The following is a 20,020-nucleotide window of genomic DNA, read 5'->3' as shown; positions in this document are numbered from 1 at the left end:
TTTCTAAAACAGTTGATGTGATGAAGATTTCTTAACATTTTCAAATGATCAGACTTCTACTTTGGCAATAGCAACTCAGCTAGATTCCTTGGTCAAAATACTTCTGGGAACAATACTAAATCATGAGGTGCTACCATTTGAAGCAAGGATAAAACTTTGGGTGTTGCTGGAAAGAGATAACTAGAATCTGTCAACCAGTCTCATTTAAAAGTAAGGTTACTGTCACCCCAAAATTGTAAAAAAAATTTGGCCTAAATACATCTCACTTTTGTGTGAGATTATTTAAGCTTCAAAAGTGGCAGAGGACATAGTTTATTCACCTCAGTCTAAAGATTATTATTGACTAGGGAACAAAAGGATAACTTCTGCCTCTTAATACAGAGATTTGTGTTGGAGCTGTCATTGTGCATAGCACTTTGCAGGATTGCCAACAAGGTCTTTATCCCTAAGGAGTTCACAGTCTGAGATATGCAGCAAAGAAATCAAATATGATTGGGAAGAATGCCATTTACATGGGTTTCAAATATGGTTGCAGTTGATGAACCAATCAGCCATAGATCTGTAAGTCAGTATGCTATGTGGAAAAAACACAGCTTTCCCCCTCCCCGCCAAAGACATATTCTGTTAAAAATTATTGCCATTTTTCATACAGATAGTTCTCTGTCTCTTTTTTACTGATCTTTTAATTGTTACTTTTAGGTTCAGTCTTTCCTGGAGAACCCTACCACGTACCACTTGCAACGGTCACGAGACAAGAAGGTCCAAGATTTCCTGTCTGAAACCTATGGGAACAAGTTTGCTCCGTTGCTCAGTGCCCCTTCTCCCAAGCCTCCCCCTTCTGCCTCACCTGGTGTGAGGCCAACGCCGAGCCATGTCTTGTCCTCTTCTGCAGGCAATAGCACCCCCAACAGTCCGATGGCAATGCTCAACATTGGCTCTAACCCAGAAAGAGAGGTGTGTATATGTCTTAGAAACAGGAGGACTTTTTGGAGAGGGTACTGGTAGATATTTTCAAAGCTCTTACTCTTGTTTCTTATCTCTGCTACATCTGTTTGTGGGGAAGCCTGCGTCTCTTTCAGGAGGCACAGCTCCTCTCAGACAGCTGCTTACATAGGATTATTTTAATTCATCAGAAAAGGATAGTACAGAAAGGTGGGCTAGATCTATTCTGAGCAAGTTTACAGCAGGGAAAATTCAAATATGCAGGCCTCCTCATGCAGTGTGAAGTGGTAAAGTCCTTTCAGAGCAGTGCTACATGATTCTTCTGGTTGCATAACTTAATGTTTGGGAGGTGGGGAAAGAAAGTCTGAATTTCACTCCACAGTATAGGAAATGATATATAAACACTAGCTGTGGTGGAGCTTTTGCCCCATTTCTTTTCTGGCAAGGGATGTTGTAGAGACATGTGAAAAGGATCCTTCTCCATTAGATTCACATATTTATCATTGCGTCACCCATGCACAAGCATGCATTTGAAAAATGGGAAAAACTCTTCTGTATCTAACAAGCTGTAATCTAGGAAAAGTTTATCTCATAATACATGTATTAGTCTTTAGGGTACTACAAGATTTCTGTTATTTTTGGTAAAACAGAATAACTAATTTACTTGTCTGGAAACACTTCTTTTAGATAGATGACGTTATTGAAGATATAATGCAGCTGACGACAACGGTGGGATGCATTAACCCAGAAATTCATATGCCCAATACTGTGAGTGTTTCTGGTTTTGCCTTTTGCTGTTTTGTCCCTCTCAGCAAAATTTGTTTCTGAGGTTACCTATTGCTGCTTATTTGGCTCTTGCTTCCTTGTTTTTGCACAATGAAGACCAAGGGTCTTAAGCCAGATGAACTATAAGTTGTAACTTAGATACAAAGGATAGATTGACTCTTTGATTTCTTTCCCAGCAAGTGATTTGGAGCCATCATTTGGCAGGAATTAAAGAGATCTTTGATCTCATTCTAGCATTTGGAAAGCTGCTTTCCTGAGGCAAAATCTTGCATTGCTGTGTGCACGTGTGTATACAAGAGCTGTATGGATAGTGGTTATGCTGCCTAGCTCGGGAAAAGGACAGAAATTAGCAATGAATAGCTTGCCCACTGGGCCCTTCCTATTTTGTTCTTGTACTCATACATTTTACACTGGCACAGAATCTCTCCACAAGGAGGCAGGTTTTCTGCAGCTGATACCATATAAGTTGCCTGGACATCTGAAACAGGCCATACATACATCATATTTGAAACTGGCTTCAAGTTTCATCTTACGTTTTCTGTACTAAGATAAAATTTTGTTTCCACATCTTTGTTTTGTAGCTGCCACTCTCCAGCAGCCATATGAATGTGTATAGCAGTGACCTTCCAATGACTCCCTCTGTGGTGGGCATGACCAGCAGCTCCTGTCCTGCTGATCTCACCCAGAAAAGAGACTACACAGGTAACTTATGATGATCTTCTAAATGGGAAAATATTCTGCTTCAGCTTTGCCTCAGAGAGCAAATGAGGGGATGTTTATACAAGCTCTTCAGTCTTTTTTTGACTTGCTGCTTTAACTTGGTCTTTGTCTCTAGATGCTGAAAGCCGTGCTTTGGCTAAGGAACGGCAGAAGAAGGACAATCACAATCTAAGTAAGTTTTAGCTGGAACAAATTCCCAATTTCTTTTCAGGGCTTCCTATTCTATTATTATCTTTCTACTTGGGATGTCAACAGTGTCTCTCATGCACCAGTATCAAAATATAAAATTATACTTACTTTTTTCTTTGTCAAGGTGAAGTGTGTTAGGCAATTTTAAATTTCCCTTTCTTTGTCTTTCTCTTTGTAGTTGAAAGAAGACGAAGGTTTAACATCAATGATCGCATTAAAGAACTAGGAATGCTCATCCCAAAAGCTGGAGATCTGTACGTTCTGGTAAAAGCTGCATGTTTTCTTGGTACTGGAATCCATGCCGAGAAAGAAGCAATGGAAAGAGGGTTATCTCATATTATGTTTTGTATATAACACGATTAGCTTAGATCCTGCAGCAGTCATGGCATATTCTGTCTTCCAATCTGATTTTCCAAATCCACCTTACAATTCAGCCAGCCACACTGGAGGGTGGCAATCTCTGGTGCTGGTGAGCAGAGTATTGAAGGATGATATATCCAGTCCTCCTTCCTTTCAGCAAGCCACATTGCACCAAAGAGTTGCAACAGGACCCCGTAGGGACCCCTGCTTCTGATTGTGACACCATTGCTCACTAGCGAGAGAGGGCTGACATGTCATAGTGCAGAATTCTGTTCCTCAATGTGACTGGCTAGATTTCTATTTAAAAATATAAGAATAGATTAAATCAGTAAACAGTAACATATAAAACTTTATCCTTAGGGCCAACCTTGGCATTGTGGCCCTATATCCATGTGTCAAGTTTCAGCTGCAGCTCAATCCCTACAAAGTCGGACTGGGAAGTAGATCATCAAAGTATTGGAAGGGCTGGTCTTTTTATGCCTGTTACCCTCTTGCCAAATTGATATTTCAAATCCATTTTATCCTACTGGATCCTTGTGACAAGAAGCAACCTTTGCTAGAATATTAAAAAAGCCAAAGAAGTCATTTTTGAAAGGAGAAATTTGATTGGAAATAAGAATAATACACAAGATAGTTTCTCAAAATATCATGCTCTATGGCAGCTAAATTGAATGACAACATAAGAACTTCAACATCTGGCACATCTGGAGAAGTAAACTCCAGTCACAGTACTGGAAATCAAAGTAACCAATGGTGTCTCAATTTGTGGCACATGACTAATCAATTATATCAACTCAATGCTGACATGTGGCCACTGACAGATTGCACCTGAGGGAATGTGGACTTCAATAATTCTAAGGTTACACAACACATTTAGGGGGATTTTTTTCTTGGTTTTGAGACAAGTAAATGGTGCAACATATTTGACATGGATCATTTCAACTCCTCCGTCCATTTGGTTGAAAACAGCCAGCTCTAAACCTGCTGTCAGGAATTTTCTGAATCTGGAAGTAGTTCTTTCAGTTGCTAATGTTCTGCTTGTTCCCATGTCTCAACGCCAGGGATGTGCGCTGGAACAAAGGGACAATCCTGAAAGCCTCTGTTGATTATATCAGGAGGATGCAGAAAGACCTACAGAGGTCACGAGATCTTGAGAATCACTCTCGACGCCTGGAAATAGCAAACAAGCAGCTATGGCTCCGTATACAGGTAGGTTCCGCTTTTTTGCACTCTGCTAATAACTCTCTAACCTCATCACACTAGAGCTTGGATCCACTTTAAATCCACTTTAGGAAGGGGACTTTAAACAGCTCAGCCAAACGGGTCCTGGGCCTAACCAAACCACAAATAGAATTCTGCAGGAGGCAGAAACCAGATTTAAAGTGGATTCATGCTCTAGTGTGATGAGGCAGTCATCAGTTACCTTCACACACTTATAGAAATTGTATTTTTGTTATCCCATCATAAAAGATATACCAGCTTCCATCCATTGCCCACCTGTCTCATATCCTCTTGCCCTGAGAAAACATATAGGAATGCTTCACAGCCATGCCTACAGAACAGATACTTTTTGTGTCTTTCACTCATTTGACAGTGTTTTTCTAAAGATCATGTCATATACTTATTATCACATTAACCAGATGCAGGGTGCTAAAGAAACACAAATATCCCATAAATCAAAATTTAAAACTACATTATCTCAATAATTTATAAATAATGTTTTATTTCGGTTTTTGTTTCAAAGCTATGGCATTCAGTATGAAGTTGGCTGCAATTTATTGATGACTAAAATATAAATTGAAAATAATAACAGTGATGGAATTGATGTTAAAACATTATTGCATTAAATAAATTGGTCCTGAGTGAGAGAGGATCTACCCTATCAAACCTTTTATATTGTTATCCCAATACCCCCATGCATATGGGGTATATTGAGCATGGTGATCAGATCATGATATGAATAAACATAAAAGTTTAAATAATAAATGTAAGGCCTTCTCTCGGACTACCATGAGAATTTCTGGGGGGGGGGGGAGGCTGAAGCCTCTCAACCCCCCCCCCCCCCCCCCGCTACATGCCTGTCTGTATGCATGCACTATATAGATTGGATCCCTCTTGTTTCTGCATTCCTGTCTTAGTATAGCCCTGTCTGAAGTGTGTTCACTCTTACTCTTTGTGTAAGAACCTTTTCTCTGTATGTCTTATTAAAGGAGCTGGAGATGCAGGCTCGGGTCCATGGGCTGCCAACCACTTCTCCCTCTGGCATGAACATGGCTGAACTAGCTCAGCAGGTGGTCAAGCAAGAAACCTCTGGGGATGAGGGGACACCAGAGATCCAGCAGCAGAAGCAGCAACAACAGCAGTCATTGCCACCTCAGCCACCGCCACAACTCCATCCTGAGCTGGAAGCTCAACAACAACACTCTCACTTTGCTCCTCCACAGTCTCCTTATGATCAGCTGGACTTTACCCATAGCCTGAGCTTTGATGACAACTCTAGAGGCTTCCATGACTCTCTGGATCCCAGTCAAAGTGTCTCTTTTCCCTCTTTGTCCAAGAAGGAGCTAGACTTGATGCTAATGGAGGATACCATGCTGCCTGTGGCTTCTGACCCCTTGTTTTCTGCCGTCTCTCCAGAAGCCTCAAAGGCCAGCAGTCGCCGAAGCAGTTTCAGCATGGAGGACACAGACATGCTGTGATTTGAAACCTCCAAGGCAGAACAGACTAAGAGTCAAATATTAGTTTATGGAGATTTCTCCTTCTGCCTTAACTCTGCAGACTTATTTAGGGGCTTGTGAGACTAAAAAGATATGCATCCTAAAATATGTGTGCAGGTGAGGAGGATCCTCAGCACAAGGTTCACCCCTTCCCCCCAGTCCTGATTTGCCAAAAACTGAAAAATCCTGCTTCATTGGTCATGATCAGAGGATATTCAGTATTTGCAACCCCTTTCCAGACTTTGATTCCTGTGCCTTCATACTGCATGTCCTGCAAAGCCACTTTGCCTTTTTTGTTGCTTTTTTTTTCTTTGCTGCAATGTGATTTTGGTGTAGATGGCCAAGCAGTAGTTCATCCGGTCAAAAAGGCAGGTTTGAACAAGGTTTGGTGCTAATCTGTTTTCACAGACCATCATGTCCCATCTGTGTCCCTCACTGTTCCTTTCCCAATGCCTCTTGAGCTACAATCACCAGGTCACAGCCTGCTTCAGGGGTGCTCCCATATTGGGGCTTCTTTCCTTATATGAGTCAGGGATGCCCAGGAGACTCTGAAAAAGGGAGAGTGTGGTGCTACTGCCAAAACATGTGTCCTGTGTAAATGGTGATTTTGTATTTATCCTTTAGAGGGATAAAGATATAGGGTAGAACACCTTTAAACCTAGAAGCCCAAATGGAACACTGTAGCCTTAATGAAGTTTCTGCAGTTTTCCAAAATAATATTCCATTAGGCTTTGAAGTGAACCTCTAATCCAGAGCTTTCCAAACATTTCATGTTGGTGACATACTTTTTAGACATGCATCATTTCACAGCACAATAATTCAGTTTTACTAGCAAACCTGAGGTTAAATCAACCTCTTATAAGAGATACGGACACATATATAAATTGTAATGACAAAATGTACAGGGACACAACATTTCATGAAAACCTTTCATATTTTTAAAAATATATGTTTTGTAATATAATCTACATTTCCAGGATTTTTGTCATTTTTTGTTATGTTTGTGTGACACACGTATCCACTGCAGCCGATACACTAATGTTTGGAAAACTCTGCTCTAATCTGACACCCACCCCAAAGCTCAGGTCACTGCAGTCTATTTTTGGCTCCGACCCTTCCTCTCTTTTTCTGAATTTCTTTTGGCTACAACCCTGTGTAACCTCATAAGCATATGTAGGGCAGGATGGGTTTATGTGCACACCTGTAGTCTTTTGGCAGCAGCCTTTCACCATGAAGCATTATCAGGTTGTTTTGCCATATAAAACCATGCTTGGTTTCATTAAAAAACCTACTGCATTTCTGCTTTTTTCATACCACTGCACACAGGATCTCACTCTTTATCCAGATGAGGTTTCTATATAATGTACTGAGGACATAGCCGGTCAGGTTAACTAGGAGCCATCTTTATTTCAGTTGATTCTGTTGCCCTTTAGCCTGTATGTTTTTTTCTATTGCTTTGCTACAAAGAAAAAATCATTTCTTTAGACGCTTACAAATTCTAGCCTTTCAACAAAGCTTTCCTTGTTCTTCATTTGCATTAGTTGATCTAAAATACTGTATATTTAGCTAAGCTAATGATGAAGTTTTAAGGGCAGTTGCATACGTGCACTTGTTTATGCTAACTATGTGGATTTTGAGGTCTGTGTGATGCTTTCTTTATACATATACCTGAGGTCCTTATTTTCAATACCATTTACAAAGCAATACATCACTGAAATGCAGCTACTTCTCTGTGACATGATACATTTAACTAATAATAATAAATTTGAAGTTTTGCACATGTATCTGTGGAGGGAAGCACCTAGCATACCTGCCCTTGCATATCCTATTCTGCACTCTCTCATATGTAGCCCAAATGAAAGTGGAGACCATGCCCAACAATGCTGGTGATATGTTACTGCTCTGAATTATTTCCTATCCTCTTATGAAGTTTTGCATCTCTTGTCTCCTAGAACTGATAAAATCCATACATGGTTCTTTTTGCAATCTTAAATCCCTTCATCTCTACCGTGTAACCTGGGAGTTTGAGAATGAATGGATTTCATTCCTACCATCAGTTTCTCAGGCCATTTTAGATCAGGGCTTAAGGATACCTCCACGTAGGAATTGGTGGTACTTTGCAATCCCAGCCCTGGAAGCTTTGGGTGATTGTTTTCTCTGCAGTTCCTAATCCTTTTTAGTAGCTCAGGAAAATCAAAAGACGCATGGACCTCTTTATTTCCAGCCTTGGTTGTGTTTGCATCAGGTAGCCTTCAGAGGCTTGGCCTGAAGTTTTTGACAAGAAGTTTGTTCAGTGCCTAAGAGTAACTCATCAAGGGATAGTTCTTATGGGGAATGTATATTTTTGAATATTGAATGATCTCAGGGTAGACAGTGGCCCTTCTTCAGTTTGAGCACTTGGTATCATCAAGCTCGTGAAATGTTAGGTAGATGAAGCCTCCTATTGAAGGGTTTGAGATGGTTGGTTTGCATTGGACCTGCTTGAATGTGAATTATCTGATTCAAATGCTAGAATATAGAATATTATTGCTTTTTAAAGGAATTAGTAAGATCCAGTCCAATGGGGATGAAAGGAATAGTGTTTGTGTATTTGGGTGATTCTAAATGTGACACTGTTTGGATTGTTATATTAAGTTTGTTAGTCTAGTCCTTTTGAACTTGTAGCATGTATGCCTTAACGTTTTGTTAATGCTTATAGAATCTATGAATTTCAATCTGTGGAGAAAGAATTTCTTCTTCCTCACATTTAACATCGAAATTTTGCTCAGCCTGATTATTGAAGGGGTTAAGAAGAGATGGTTCAGCACAGGGTTGGCATATATGGAAGCCTAGCGGGATGCATTAGCCTCCCAGGTAATCTTGGAAAATGCACCCCACAACGTACTCCCCATAAGAAAAAGTCAAAAACATTTACCCCCTAAATGTCCACAAATTACTTCTAGGGGGCATGCGGGCATTTTTGCCATGTTTGTAGTTCCTTTGAGCCATTTTAGAAGTTACTTCCTGTTTCAGAAAAGGGCCTTTCTTGCACACAGAAGAGCCTAGGTTTGATCCCTGGCACCTCCAGTTAAATAACTACCAGGTAAAGGGAAAGACCTCTGCCTGATTAACTAGGGAACTTCTAATGGGTATGTCCATGCCTTCAAGTAACCAGTCGATTTATGGAAATCGTAGGGCTTTCTTAGTCAAGGTGATTTTTCCAGTTCCTTCCTCTGAAATATAGTCTACAGCACCAGGTGTTTTTTTTGACAGTCTCCTAACCAAGTATTAATGTGTACTGACTCTGCTTGCCATCCAAGATCAGGGGTTTTTTTTGTTGTTTTTTTTTTGTGTCAGGAGCAACCGGAGTTGCTTCTGGAGTGAGAGAATTGGCCGTCTGCAAGGATGTTGCCCAGGGGACACCCAAATGTTTTGATGTTTTACCATCCTTGTGGGAGGCTTCTCTCATGTCTCTGCATGGAGCTGGAGCTGATAGAGGGAGCTCATCCGCGCTCTCCCCGGGTGGGATTCGAACCTGGCAGCCTTCAGGTCAGCAGCCCAACCTTCAAGTCACAAGGCTTTTATCCCCTAGGCCACCGGAGGCTCCATCCAAGATCAGTTGAAATACTGGGATTGATGGACTAATTCTCTATCCTGGCATAAGACAGTTCCACAGAGTTAGCCCTCTGTGTCATGGCTTGAAAATATTCCAAACCAAACTTTATTTGTCATTTTATAAATGGGATACCATTTTCTACACCATTGTATATAATGGGACTTAAGCACCCACAGATTCTGAATCCTCGGAGGTCCTAGAACCAAACTCCAGCAGATACTAAGAAAGAGAAACGATTTCTGGTGACAGCTTTGTGAAACAAATCTTATTTATACAGTTTTGGATTCCAGAACTAGGAATCATTTGCTGTAGAATAATCATTTGCTGTAGAATAATCAAAATCCATCATGGTTCTGGGAATTGTAGCTTTTTAAAATCTTTCTTTACAATTAACATGGTATTCTTGCAATGCCATTCTTCCCACAATTACAAGGAGGCAATGTTCTTTCAGCATTGATTAGAAACATGGAAGGAAGATTCCTTACTAGAGGAGGAAAACAGATGCACGAGAGAGAAAGGTCTTAGGGACAAGTGGAAGACATGGTTTCTAAAGATTTTTTTAAAGAGTTGGCTAAATAAAACACCTACCAAAGAGTAAAGTGTGATCTTTCTATTTGGATGTGAAATCTCCAACGAATACCAGGTGCTATAGGCTGTATTTCAGAGGAAGAACTTGGCAAAACCACCTTTGAGTATTCCTTGTCTAAGAAAACTCTGTTCATGGGGTTGCCTTAAGTTGACAGGTGACTTGAAGGCACATATATATATACACACAGACACAGCTTTGTGTGTCCAGAGAAAGTGCATAAAAAGACTAGGTGAGCATTCCCCTACTGAAATAGAAGAGTGTATAGCTTTGAAAAAATGGAAACAATTATCACGACAGTAAATTTATTGAGTTCACAAAATGGAGATAGAGAGATAAAGTAATTCATCAAATCACAGCATAAACAAAATCCACCTGCAACCTTTGGTAAGTTTGCAAACAGCAGTCTCAAAACCAATGGATAAAAGCTGTTTCAGAGGAAGATGGCACCTTTTTCATCTTCTGGCTAGTTGCTGAATTTCATTAACAGTAGCATTCATGTGGGAGCATGTGGTTGCATCAAACATGAATGTTGCAAATTGCTGGTTTTGATAAAAACAGTGTCCTGTGCTTGGGTGAAATCTGCAAGTTCATCCAAGGGAGTTTTTTTAAAAAAAATCTTACTTTATTTGTAGTGTTTTTTCTAAGATAATTGTATTATGAAAATATTTTAATCCTTTTATGACAAAGCACCTCCTGTGGACACATGCACCACAAAGACCCATTTCAGCTTTAGACTTGTTCCTATTTCCCAACTTAATTCTATTTCATTTTGAGATGAAAAAACAGACTATTTTAAAACTGTGAAACCAGTTATACTGTGTGATGCCATATATATGAATTTGAACATTTAAGATTTTGAATAACTGAGAAAGCTGTGAATGAATGAGGTGCTGTTGAACTGCGCAGTATGATCAAGAGATCTTATAGAAAATGCACTTTCCCTTTATCCACAGCAATGACCACTGCTGCAGTCATTCACATTGCACAGATGTTGTATGCAGCATACTTGCAATAATATCATGGGCACTTTCCTCTGGCATCATTACAGCCAGTGATACAAGTTTCTCCTCTTCTTCCCAAAGACTATTTTAGATATTTAATGCTATGCCATTTTGTATCTCCTCCTCCTTTTGACTTTTGTTTGCCTTTAGAAGGTGTGAGCAGCCATGGCCTTCCAGAGTGTTTTGGCCTACCGCTCCAGTTAGCCCCAGTATATACACCCAATGATGAGGGCTGATGAAATGTGAAATCCAGAAATATCTGGAGGGCCACAGTTGCCCATTCCTGGTTTAGATGTTGTGCACACCCACTCTTGAGCAGTGCAGCACACATCCACCCCACTATTTGTGTGTGTGTCTGTGTGTATTTGCATAGCAAGGCTACCTCTGCCTCTCTCCACTATGTGGGGATGAATATTGTAACAATGGTGCTGGATAGGAGCTTGCATTACGTTAGCATTTACAGCCACAAGCATCATTTTGCCCATCTGGAAAGGCACATGTAGAGATGCAGGCATGTGAGACATTCTAATTGATTCTTAATTTTGATTTTGCATTATAATGGCTGTTGCAAAATTAGAATGTTATTATAAAGGTGGGTGGATGAAAATATTCATACATATACAGAGGCCGGAAGGCTGTTGTTAGTCCTGACTAAAGAAGAGCCATTAAATCAGGTGATTGCTTCAGTCGGTCTACTCTAGTTGGGATTAACTGGCAGGGTGCCAGCTACAGAGTTTTCACAGAGAAGAGATTTATTGGAAGTGTAGAAAGTGTTGGTCTAATTCAGATTCATGGGGACTCTTTGAGGTAAACCAACCTAGCATGGGGTTTTCTTGGCAAGATTTCTTCAGAGAGGGTTTGTGTCTGCGGCTAAGAGAGTTCAACTTGACCAAGGTCTTCAAGGCCCATGGTTTCATTGGCTGAGCAGGGATTTGAACCCTGGTCTTCAGAGTTGTAGTCCAATGCTCAAACCCCATCATGCCGGGTCCTGCATAGATTGTATAGCCTAGATGAGCAGCATTGAATAACTTTCCTAAACATTTTGTTCTCCAGATGTGTTTGGTCATGCTCCACATGGCCCTTCTGACTGGATTGTGGGAGTTGTTGGCCCTGTTTAGCACAGTTGGAAAGTATCACATTGAAAAAGGCTACCAACAGAGTTTCAGTGCTAGAAGCTCCAAGATCCATTGTTCTGCATTTGTTGATTTATGTGCCTGAAATTATGATCCAAAAAGTACAGCTATAAATATATGTGAAATATCTGTGGAAGAGTAGTGGGCATTGTCTAAATCAAATGTGCAGGCTCTGGGACATTGTGTTTATATATTCTTGAGCTAGATAATATTGTAAAATCTTGCCAAATGCCAGTAGGTGCACAGATTATATTCTCTGCATCATAATGTATAGCAGCTTGAATGCAGATGTCTAGTCCTTGTTGGTGCTGTGTGTCCTGAGGTCTCACAATTTAGCTCTTGCAGATAAGTAAGGAAGAAAGTATGTGGCACTAGAAGCCCTAGCAGGCAAAAAGGAAGTATTTTAAAGGTTTAGTATTGCTCTAGTGAAACAGAATGCAAGATGTGAATCGGCATTAAGAAAAAGTGTCTGTTGCTGCAACAAATATACTGGAAGATAGATCTGGTGGCCTTGAGACTCAAAGATCTCGAAGACTTTTTGATGGGAGGAATGAGGAGAATAACTTACTTGAAAGTGTTACGTATTGGACCCTTATGAAGTATGTTTGCATGTAAAATTATTACAAGTATTATGCAGTGTGCTTAACTGATTTACAAGGTACAGCATAAGAATGAGGCATGAAAGCAATCTTTTGCGGAAGAAGCCCATTTTCCCTCTTTAGTGCCTTGTCTTCTCAGGATTTAATTGAAAACTTTTATGACCAGGACACCAGTCTGTATTTCCTCTTTATGTAATGATTTAATCTGCAAAACAAAAACTACTTAAGCCAATAGATTTTATGGCAAAATCCTGGGCGCATCTGCTTAATAGTAAATCTACCCAAATGTCTTTGTGTTATGTTTGTGTATGAATCTCACTTGCCCACTTCTAGGTAAGTGTGTACCTATTGTAGCCTTAATGTTTGATCTGCTTGTGAACATTAATTCAGATCCAGAAAGCTGCTAAAAGCAAGTGAATTTGGAGAGATGTAGAACCAAAGTTTTTTCTTCAAAAATGTATTTAGTTAGCTTTTGGGTACCTTATCTTCCAGTAAATGAAAAAGACCTGATTTTTTTTTGGGGGGGGGGGGGGGAACCCTCAAGCTTTTACTGATCTATTTTCTTGTGGTAGAGGAACTTGAAATCAGTTTTGAAACTTTGGGGGCAACGATGCTTATACCACATTTCTTCCCTTCTTTCCATCCTAGTATATGCCATAACACAGTATGTCCTGTTGCCTAGCTTGTATACAGAAGGAATAAATATAAATTGATAAGGTGTATATTTTATCTGACTCCTAACTGGAATTGCTAAAAGGTACACTTTACCAAAATCTCTTCCAGTGTTAGAATGGAGGGGCTGATACTTTTTTTGGTGATAATTGGTCTCACATTTTTAAAGAAGTTTTTTTTGTTATTTTTTAAAAAGGAAGACGTGCATAATGTTCTGATTATGAATTGTTACTACTGTTTTATAAATAAATGTAAAAATATATAATGGACTGGAACAGAGAGAAAAATCATTAAAATTTATTTATTTATGATTGATTGATATATCTGCTTGTTTTTGGGATGGAGGGAGTGCAAAAATGTATTTCAATGGCAATGCCATGCTATAGCACTTATTTATTTATTTCTTTATTACAAGCATTTATATCCCACGCTTCTCACCCTGAGGGGGGACTCAGGGCAGCCTTACAATTAGCAATCATTAGATGCTGCAAAAATATAGTATATAAAAGCAATTACAATTAAAATAAATAACATTAATCAAAACATCCATATAAACATACATTCAAAGGCGCATTCCGAGTCGTAGTCTAGGTCTGTCCACTATTTCCCCACATTTTTATGGTGAGAAGTCATCTACTCAGCATAGTTTAATGAAAGTGGTCCTCTTTGTCCATTCCTCAAATGATGTCTAGTTTCCATTTATTGTAAAGAACAAAATCCACTGCTTGTGGTGATATGAAAATAATTAAACAAATTCAATATATATATCACAATAACATATATCCAAAAAACAGGACTGTCCCAATCGCATATAAGTAGAAATCAGCGGTTCTTCTCTTGAAGTATAAGGCCAAGTTTTTCATGTGAGTAAATGTTCTGTTCTTTATTATATATGAGTAGACTCCAGTTCCCATATAACTTGACTCAAACCTGCAACCGGTTTTGATTCACAGGAGTCTTCGTCAGGCGGTTAGGTCTACAAATAATACATATCATAAATATATACTTGCAATCAAACAATTTGTAAAGAAAGTTTACAATTTTTTTTTACAACAAAGTATATTCACTTAAATAAACAGAAAATGTTCTGTCACGCTCTGGGCCTGTGACTGACTGTCTGTTATGTAGGACGTACGCTTTACGCCCAGCGGGAAGCCAGGGGCCTAAAGAAGGGTCGTTGAGGAATTTTCCTGAAAAGATGGCCTTGAAGTCTTTAAAGAAATAACAAAGTCTTTATTGACTAACAAATAGGTGAAAACCCTCTTATAACCCCTCCCAGGCTATCTATTATCTGGGCCTAGCTGGTCTGGGACCCACTGCCAACTCCCAAGTGCGTCTGGTTGTTGAGTGGACCTACCAGCTGAGGCTTTCAGATGTTTCTATGCTGTTGTTCTGTATCCTGGGACGGTCAATATCCCTGGTATACTTTAACCCTGGTGTTCTTTATCCCCGGTGGTCTTTATCCCTGGTATTCTTGAACCCTGGTGGTCATGAAATAGGAAGCCTTTTACGGGACAGGCTGGTCTATGTCCTACAGCTGAACTTCCCAAGAGAAACTAACTTAAAAATGGCTCCTTCCCTCCCAGAGCCCTGAACAGGGGGCGGAACCAAACTTAATGGTGATTGACAGGTGGCCTGTCCTATGGCTGCAAACACTTGCAGCAAGAAAGTAAAATAGAAGGTTCTGGTACAGCTGTACCAGCACAGAAAAGGTTCAACTTTTGAGAAATTCACCAACATTTTTCTGGATAGGTGGATCCTAAGGGGACATAGATAGTGGCTAAAAGTAGTATTACATTATGACATGTATAATACAACATATATGGAAGAATATAAATCCTGTGAACCCAAAAAACGACTATGATACTCACAGCTTGTCTCTATTGAACTATGTACTCTGCATTTTCCATTTATTGCAAGAAGGATGTGGGGCAGAAAAGTGAGTCTTAAAAATGAATTATGGCCCACATACAGAGAAATTTTGAAAAAACAAAATGGAACATATGAGATGAGAACACAAACTGAGATAAATCAATTACTGTATATAAAAATGTTTCTTGGTTCCAATGTATGCAGCTCAATGAATACTATGGAGCCCCTGATGGTACAATGGGTTAAACTCTTGTGCCGGCAGGACTGCTGACCTGAAGGTTGGCGGTTCGAATCCAGGGAGAGCACAGATGAGCACCCTCTGTCAGCTCCAGCTTCCCATGCAGGGACATGAGAGAAGCCTCCCACAAGGATGGTAAAACATCAAAACATTTGGGCAACATCCTTGCAGATGGCCAATTCTCTCACACCAGAAGCTACTTGCAGTTTCTCAAGTCACTCTTGACACAAAAAATAATGAACACTATAATAAAGACAGAAAATAGTCATCACTGACAAAGATTCCTTTTGGAATAAAATAATACTAACAGAGAAAAAGATTCTGACAAAGATTTATATAAAAAAACAACGTTTGGAATGGTCCACCGAAACAGAACAAATAAAAGAATGCATGATAAAATGGGCAGCCAACATAGGCCACCCAATAAAAATAGTTGAATGGGAATGTATGTGAAGCAAGAAGCTAAAATATACATATGCAATAGACCTAAAAGAGAACTGGTACAAGATGATGTACTGATGCTATATGACTCCACAAAAGCTGGGAATATTCGGTTAAAAAAATGCAAAAACAAATGTTGGAAATGTACTCAAGGGGCACATTCTACCATATGTAGTGGACATGCGAGAAAGCAAGGAAATATTGGAAAGAGATACAGGAAGCATTCCCATAAGATAATACCAAAATTCATATGAAACCAGAATACTTTTTATTAGGAATAACAGACATAGACACGTATATAAATAAAGATATCCTCTTCAATTACTTAACTACAGCAGCAAGAATTGGTTACTCTAGAAACTGGAGAACAGAAGAAGTACCGATTAATGGCTAACAAAAATCTTGGAAATGATGGATATGGATAAATTAACACAACTGCTAACAAAGAATCAAGGGAACCCATGAAAATAACTGATTGGAAACTATTTAAAGAATTTAGAGGAAAAGGTAATATTACTATAACTCAACCTATAGAAAGAAAAGAAGACAGTCTTAAGAAGAACGAAAAGGAGAAGCATACTATCTGAAGAATAAGAGACTAATGCTTACAAGTTAACCACAAAGAAGATTGGAAGACAACAAAACATCCCATCCCCTCCAATCTTTCCCTCTCCTTCTCTCTATTCCCTTCTCCCAGATTCCTCCCTTAATTCCTCTTTCCCCATTGAAGACCAAACCCGCCCAGCCCCCAACCCCCCCCCCCCACCCCATTTCCTTCCCCTTAACAACTGTAATCTCTATCCCCGTCTACTCTTTCTATTTACCCTTACTCTCCTTTTGCTTGTTGTGACGGCGCGAGTGGCGCCATCTATATGTTGGAACTATAAGTTTCAAGATTTGAATTGTTGTATCATGCCTGATTTTGCCCTTACCCTGTAAATGTAGTTGGATTGGTTATTTATATCTGTCAATCAATGTTGTTTGTACCTGTTATATTGCTCACTCAGCAAAACTGTTTGGCTCCACCTCTTCCTGGAGTAGGACTGTGTTCCCTCCTTTTCATTCCATTCTATCGGATGGACGTGAAAGAGAGGCTTGGCTCTGAAAGCCCTTCAAAAGTTACCTCTCAGCACCAATTCTGAGGTTCTTACCCTTGGGACTCGCACTTCATGTTCAGGGCCAACCTGAACAACGTTGAGGAGTCTCAAGCGCCTTCACATCAGTCCTTTGGCAACAGAGGAAGACTCTTGTCTTCAGATATAGGTCATTGGACTGAGGCTGAGTTTGCTCCGGCATTCACAGCCAGAGAAAGAGGGATCTGGACAAGCTTCATGGACTTAAACAACCAAAGACTGTAATGTATATTTTCTTTTACCCCCTTTGTGAAGAATAAACCCAGTTTTTGAGTTAACTACAGTGTTTTGGTCCTTGGGAGTTCCAGTTTCCCTAAAGGAGGGCAAGAAGCAATCCCCTGGGGAAAGATGTCACGTCCATGCCTCTTTCACTAAGGGTTTACAGCCCCAGGCGCGACGGCACAGTGCTGAGAGGACCCTTCTTTTCCAGCAGTGCTGAGAGAAGCCTTCTTTTCCAGAAGTACTGAGAGAGGAGCCTTCTTTTCCAGAACTGCTGAAAGAAGCCTTCCAGAAGTGCTAAGAAGGGGAAAGAAGGAGTGGAAGGGCCTTGAATTTGCCAAGCCCATAGTCTCCTAAAGATAAAGAAGTCAAAAGAAGCCTGCCTTTGCCTCCAGAGGGAAGCCCAGCCTTCACAAAATTGAGTCATTTGCAAGCTTTCCCGCTCTTTTTGCATCTCAAGCCACCAGCAAATTGCTACATTCAGCTCTTGTAGCTGCAGCAAGTTCAAGCCTTCTGCAAAGTGGATACATTTGCTAGAAGCCTAGCCTTTGCAAAATTGAGACATTTACAAGCTTTCCCGCTCTTTTGCATCTCAAGCCACCAGCAAATTGATACATCCAGCTCTTGCAGCTCTGCAGCAAGTTCAAGCCTTCTGCAAAGTGGATACATTTGCTACAAGCCTAGCCTTTGCAAATTGAAACATTTGCTAAGTTTCCCGCCTTTTCTGTTTCTCAAGCCAGCAAATCGCTACATTCAGCTCTTGCAAGTTTATGAAAGCCCAGGCTTAACTTCTCAGTTAAGCAGCTGTTTTAATTGTCTTGCTTAAAGTATTGCATTGCCCTTTTGTGTGCCTTTAATTGTATAGTTATATAGTATTGCATTTTGTACTGTTTGAAACTTGGGATAAGTTTCCTTTTGAATTTCATAATGGCAAGTCATAGCAATGAGATTTTGCAAACAAGGGTCAAATCCCCCCTTGTAGAAGGTGCAGAAGAAAGGGTTCAAGGCTCCCCATGTGTAAGCCTTAGATCCAGTCTGCTCAAGATTCCATCTAATGATGCTAGCCTTAAATCCAAGCATTCATCTAGGCGTAGCAGTTCCTCCCAATCCACACACTCATTCATCAGTACTTCTTCCAAAGCAGCCCACTACAACAGAGAGGCTGTCCGTTTGAAAATTAGAAAAGAGGTTTTAGAAGCACAGGCATCTGCAGAAATGGCTAAGCAAGACTTTGCCTTCAATGAAGAGGAACTCCTCCTTCAACAGGCTAAAGCCAAGCAGAAACTGCTTCTAGCGCAGGCTAGGGCCCAACAAGAAGCTGACCTAGCGCAGGCTAGGGCCCAACAAGAAGCTGACCTAGCGCAGGCTAGGGCCCAACAAGAAGCTGACCTAGCGCAGGCTAGGGCCCAACAAGAAGCTGGCCTAGCACAGGCCAGGGCCCAGAGAGAAATAGAGCTTGCAATGGCTGAAGCCAAGCAAGATGAGCTGCAACGGGATCTAGATCTGCTTCAAGTAAAAAGAGACACAGCACAAAAGATAGTCAGAGCTAACGTTCTAGCCAAAGCCCTATCACAGGAACTAACCCAAGAAAACCTTAGTTTCCTGCCAACACAAGAGCCTACAGCAAAGGTTTCAGCACATCTGCAACTGGAATCACCTGTAGTGCAGAGTCATATCTCCTTTCGCCACCTTGAAGATTGCTCACCTGTTCCAGTGTTCGCAACTTCAAGGCCTGCCCATTCCTCAGAAGTACAGCAAAGCACGGCCGGGAGAGTGCCATCATCTCTGTCAGAGTCCATTCCTGCACTTAGGCCTCAGAGATACCACCTGTCTACTTGGGAACGAAAGGATGACGTCTTTCAACAACATCCAGATGTCCATCCACATTGGCAAGGCATGGCCGGGAGTGAACCACCACATTCATCCCTGCATACCAAGTCAATTCTCCCATCGCTGAAGATGAAGGCTTCAGAGGTGCTGCCTGCCAGCAATCTGCTGAACCCAGCATCGCCTACCATCGCGACAAGATGTGTTCAACCGAAGAACATTGACTTCGTCGGGCCACATCACACTCCTCAGATGTACCCTTACACACTGGAGTCTCAATTGGGTTCCCTCTTGAGAAATCCAAGAAGAGACATCAGAGACAAAGGCGTCCAGAAATTCACTGACCGACCAGATGACTACCTTCTGTGGAAAATCACCTTCATGAGGGCCATTCGAGATTTCAAGCTAGAAGCGGATGAAGAACTGTCCCTTCTTATGGCGTGGCTTGGACCCAGCTCAGCCGAGCAAGTAAAAAGACTTTACGCTGCTCATGTAGCAGACCCCCAAAGAGCTTTGTCCACAGCGTGGTCTCGCTTGGACCAGCGCTTCGGTGCGAGCACTGAGATAGAAGCATCCCTCATGGATCGACTCAACAGGTTCCCATCACTGAAGATGAAAGATTGCAAACAGCTTTGGGACTTTAGTGATCTTTTACTAGAGCTAGCATCAGCCAAAGGAAATCCAGAGCTGCCAGGTTTAGCATGTCTGGACCAGCACACGTCGCAGAGTGCCATTCTCTGCAAACTTCCTTTTCCTCTTCGAGAAGCTTGGGGGAAACAGGTGTTCAAGTACAAAGAGGAGAATGCAAATGTATACCCACCCTTCACCTTTTTGGTGGATTTCGTCACTAGAGCAGCCCGTGAGAGGAATGACCCTCAAACAGGTCTTCTCGCTTTGTACCAAGACCTAAAGCCTGAAAAGACCTCCAAAGAAGACAAAGCCCAGGGCAAAGATCTTAGAAGGAACCTGAGTGTCAAGATGACAGAC

General features: G+C 40.8%; 1 protein-coding gene across 1 annotated transcript in view; it reads left to right on the top strand.

The window, feature by feature from the left end:
* Positions 1–13,614, top strand: part of tfeb (transcription factor EB) — a 75,763-nt gene extending 62,149 nt beyond the window's left edge. The window contains exons 4-10 of the mRNA XM_008109690.3: positions 700–954; positions 1,630–1,710; positions 2,310–2,430; positions 2,564–2,620; positions 2,816–2,891; positions 4,059–4,206; positions 5,208–13,614. Coding sequence (XP_008107897.1) covers positions 700–954; positions 1,630–1,710; positions 2,310–2,430; positions 2,564–2,620; positions 2,816–2,891; positions 4,059–4,206; positions 5,208–5,696 — 1,227 coding nt within the window. The 3' untranslated portion in view covers positions 5,697–13,614. The remainder of the gene's footprint in view (positions 1–699; positions 955–1,629; positions 1,711–2,309; positions 2,431–2,563; positions 2,621–2,815; positions 2,892–4,058; positions 4,207–5,207) is intronic.
* Positions 13,615–20,020: the final 6,406 nt, after the last annotated feature.

The sequence above is a fragment of the Anolis carolinensis genome, chromosome 4, assembly GCF_035594765.1.
Source record: "Anolis carolinensis isolate JA03-04 chromosome 4, rAnoCar3.1.pri, whole genome shotgun sequence".
Lineage (NCBI taxonomy): Eukaryota > Metazoa > Chordata > Lepidosauria > Squamata > Dactyloidae > Anolis > Anolis carolinensis.
This window is presented reverse-complemented; position numbering and strand designations above follow the sequence as displayed.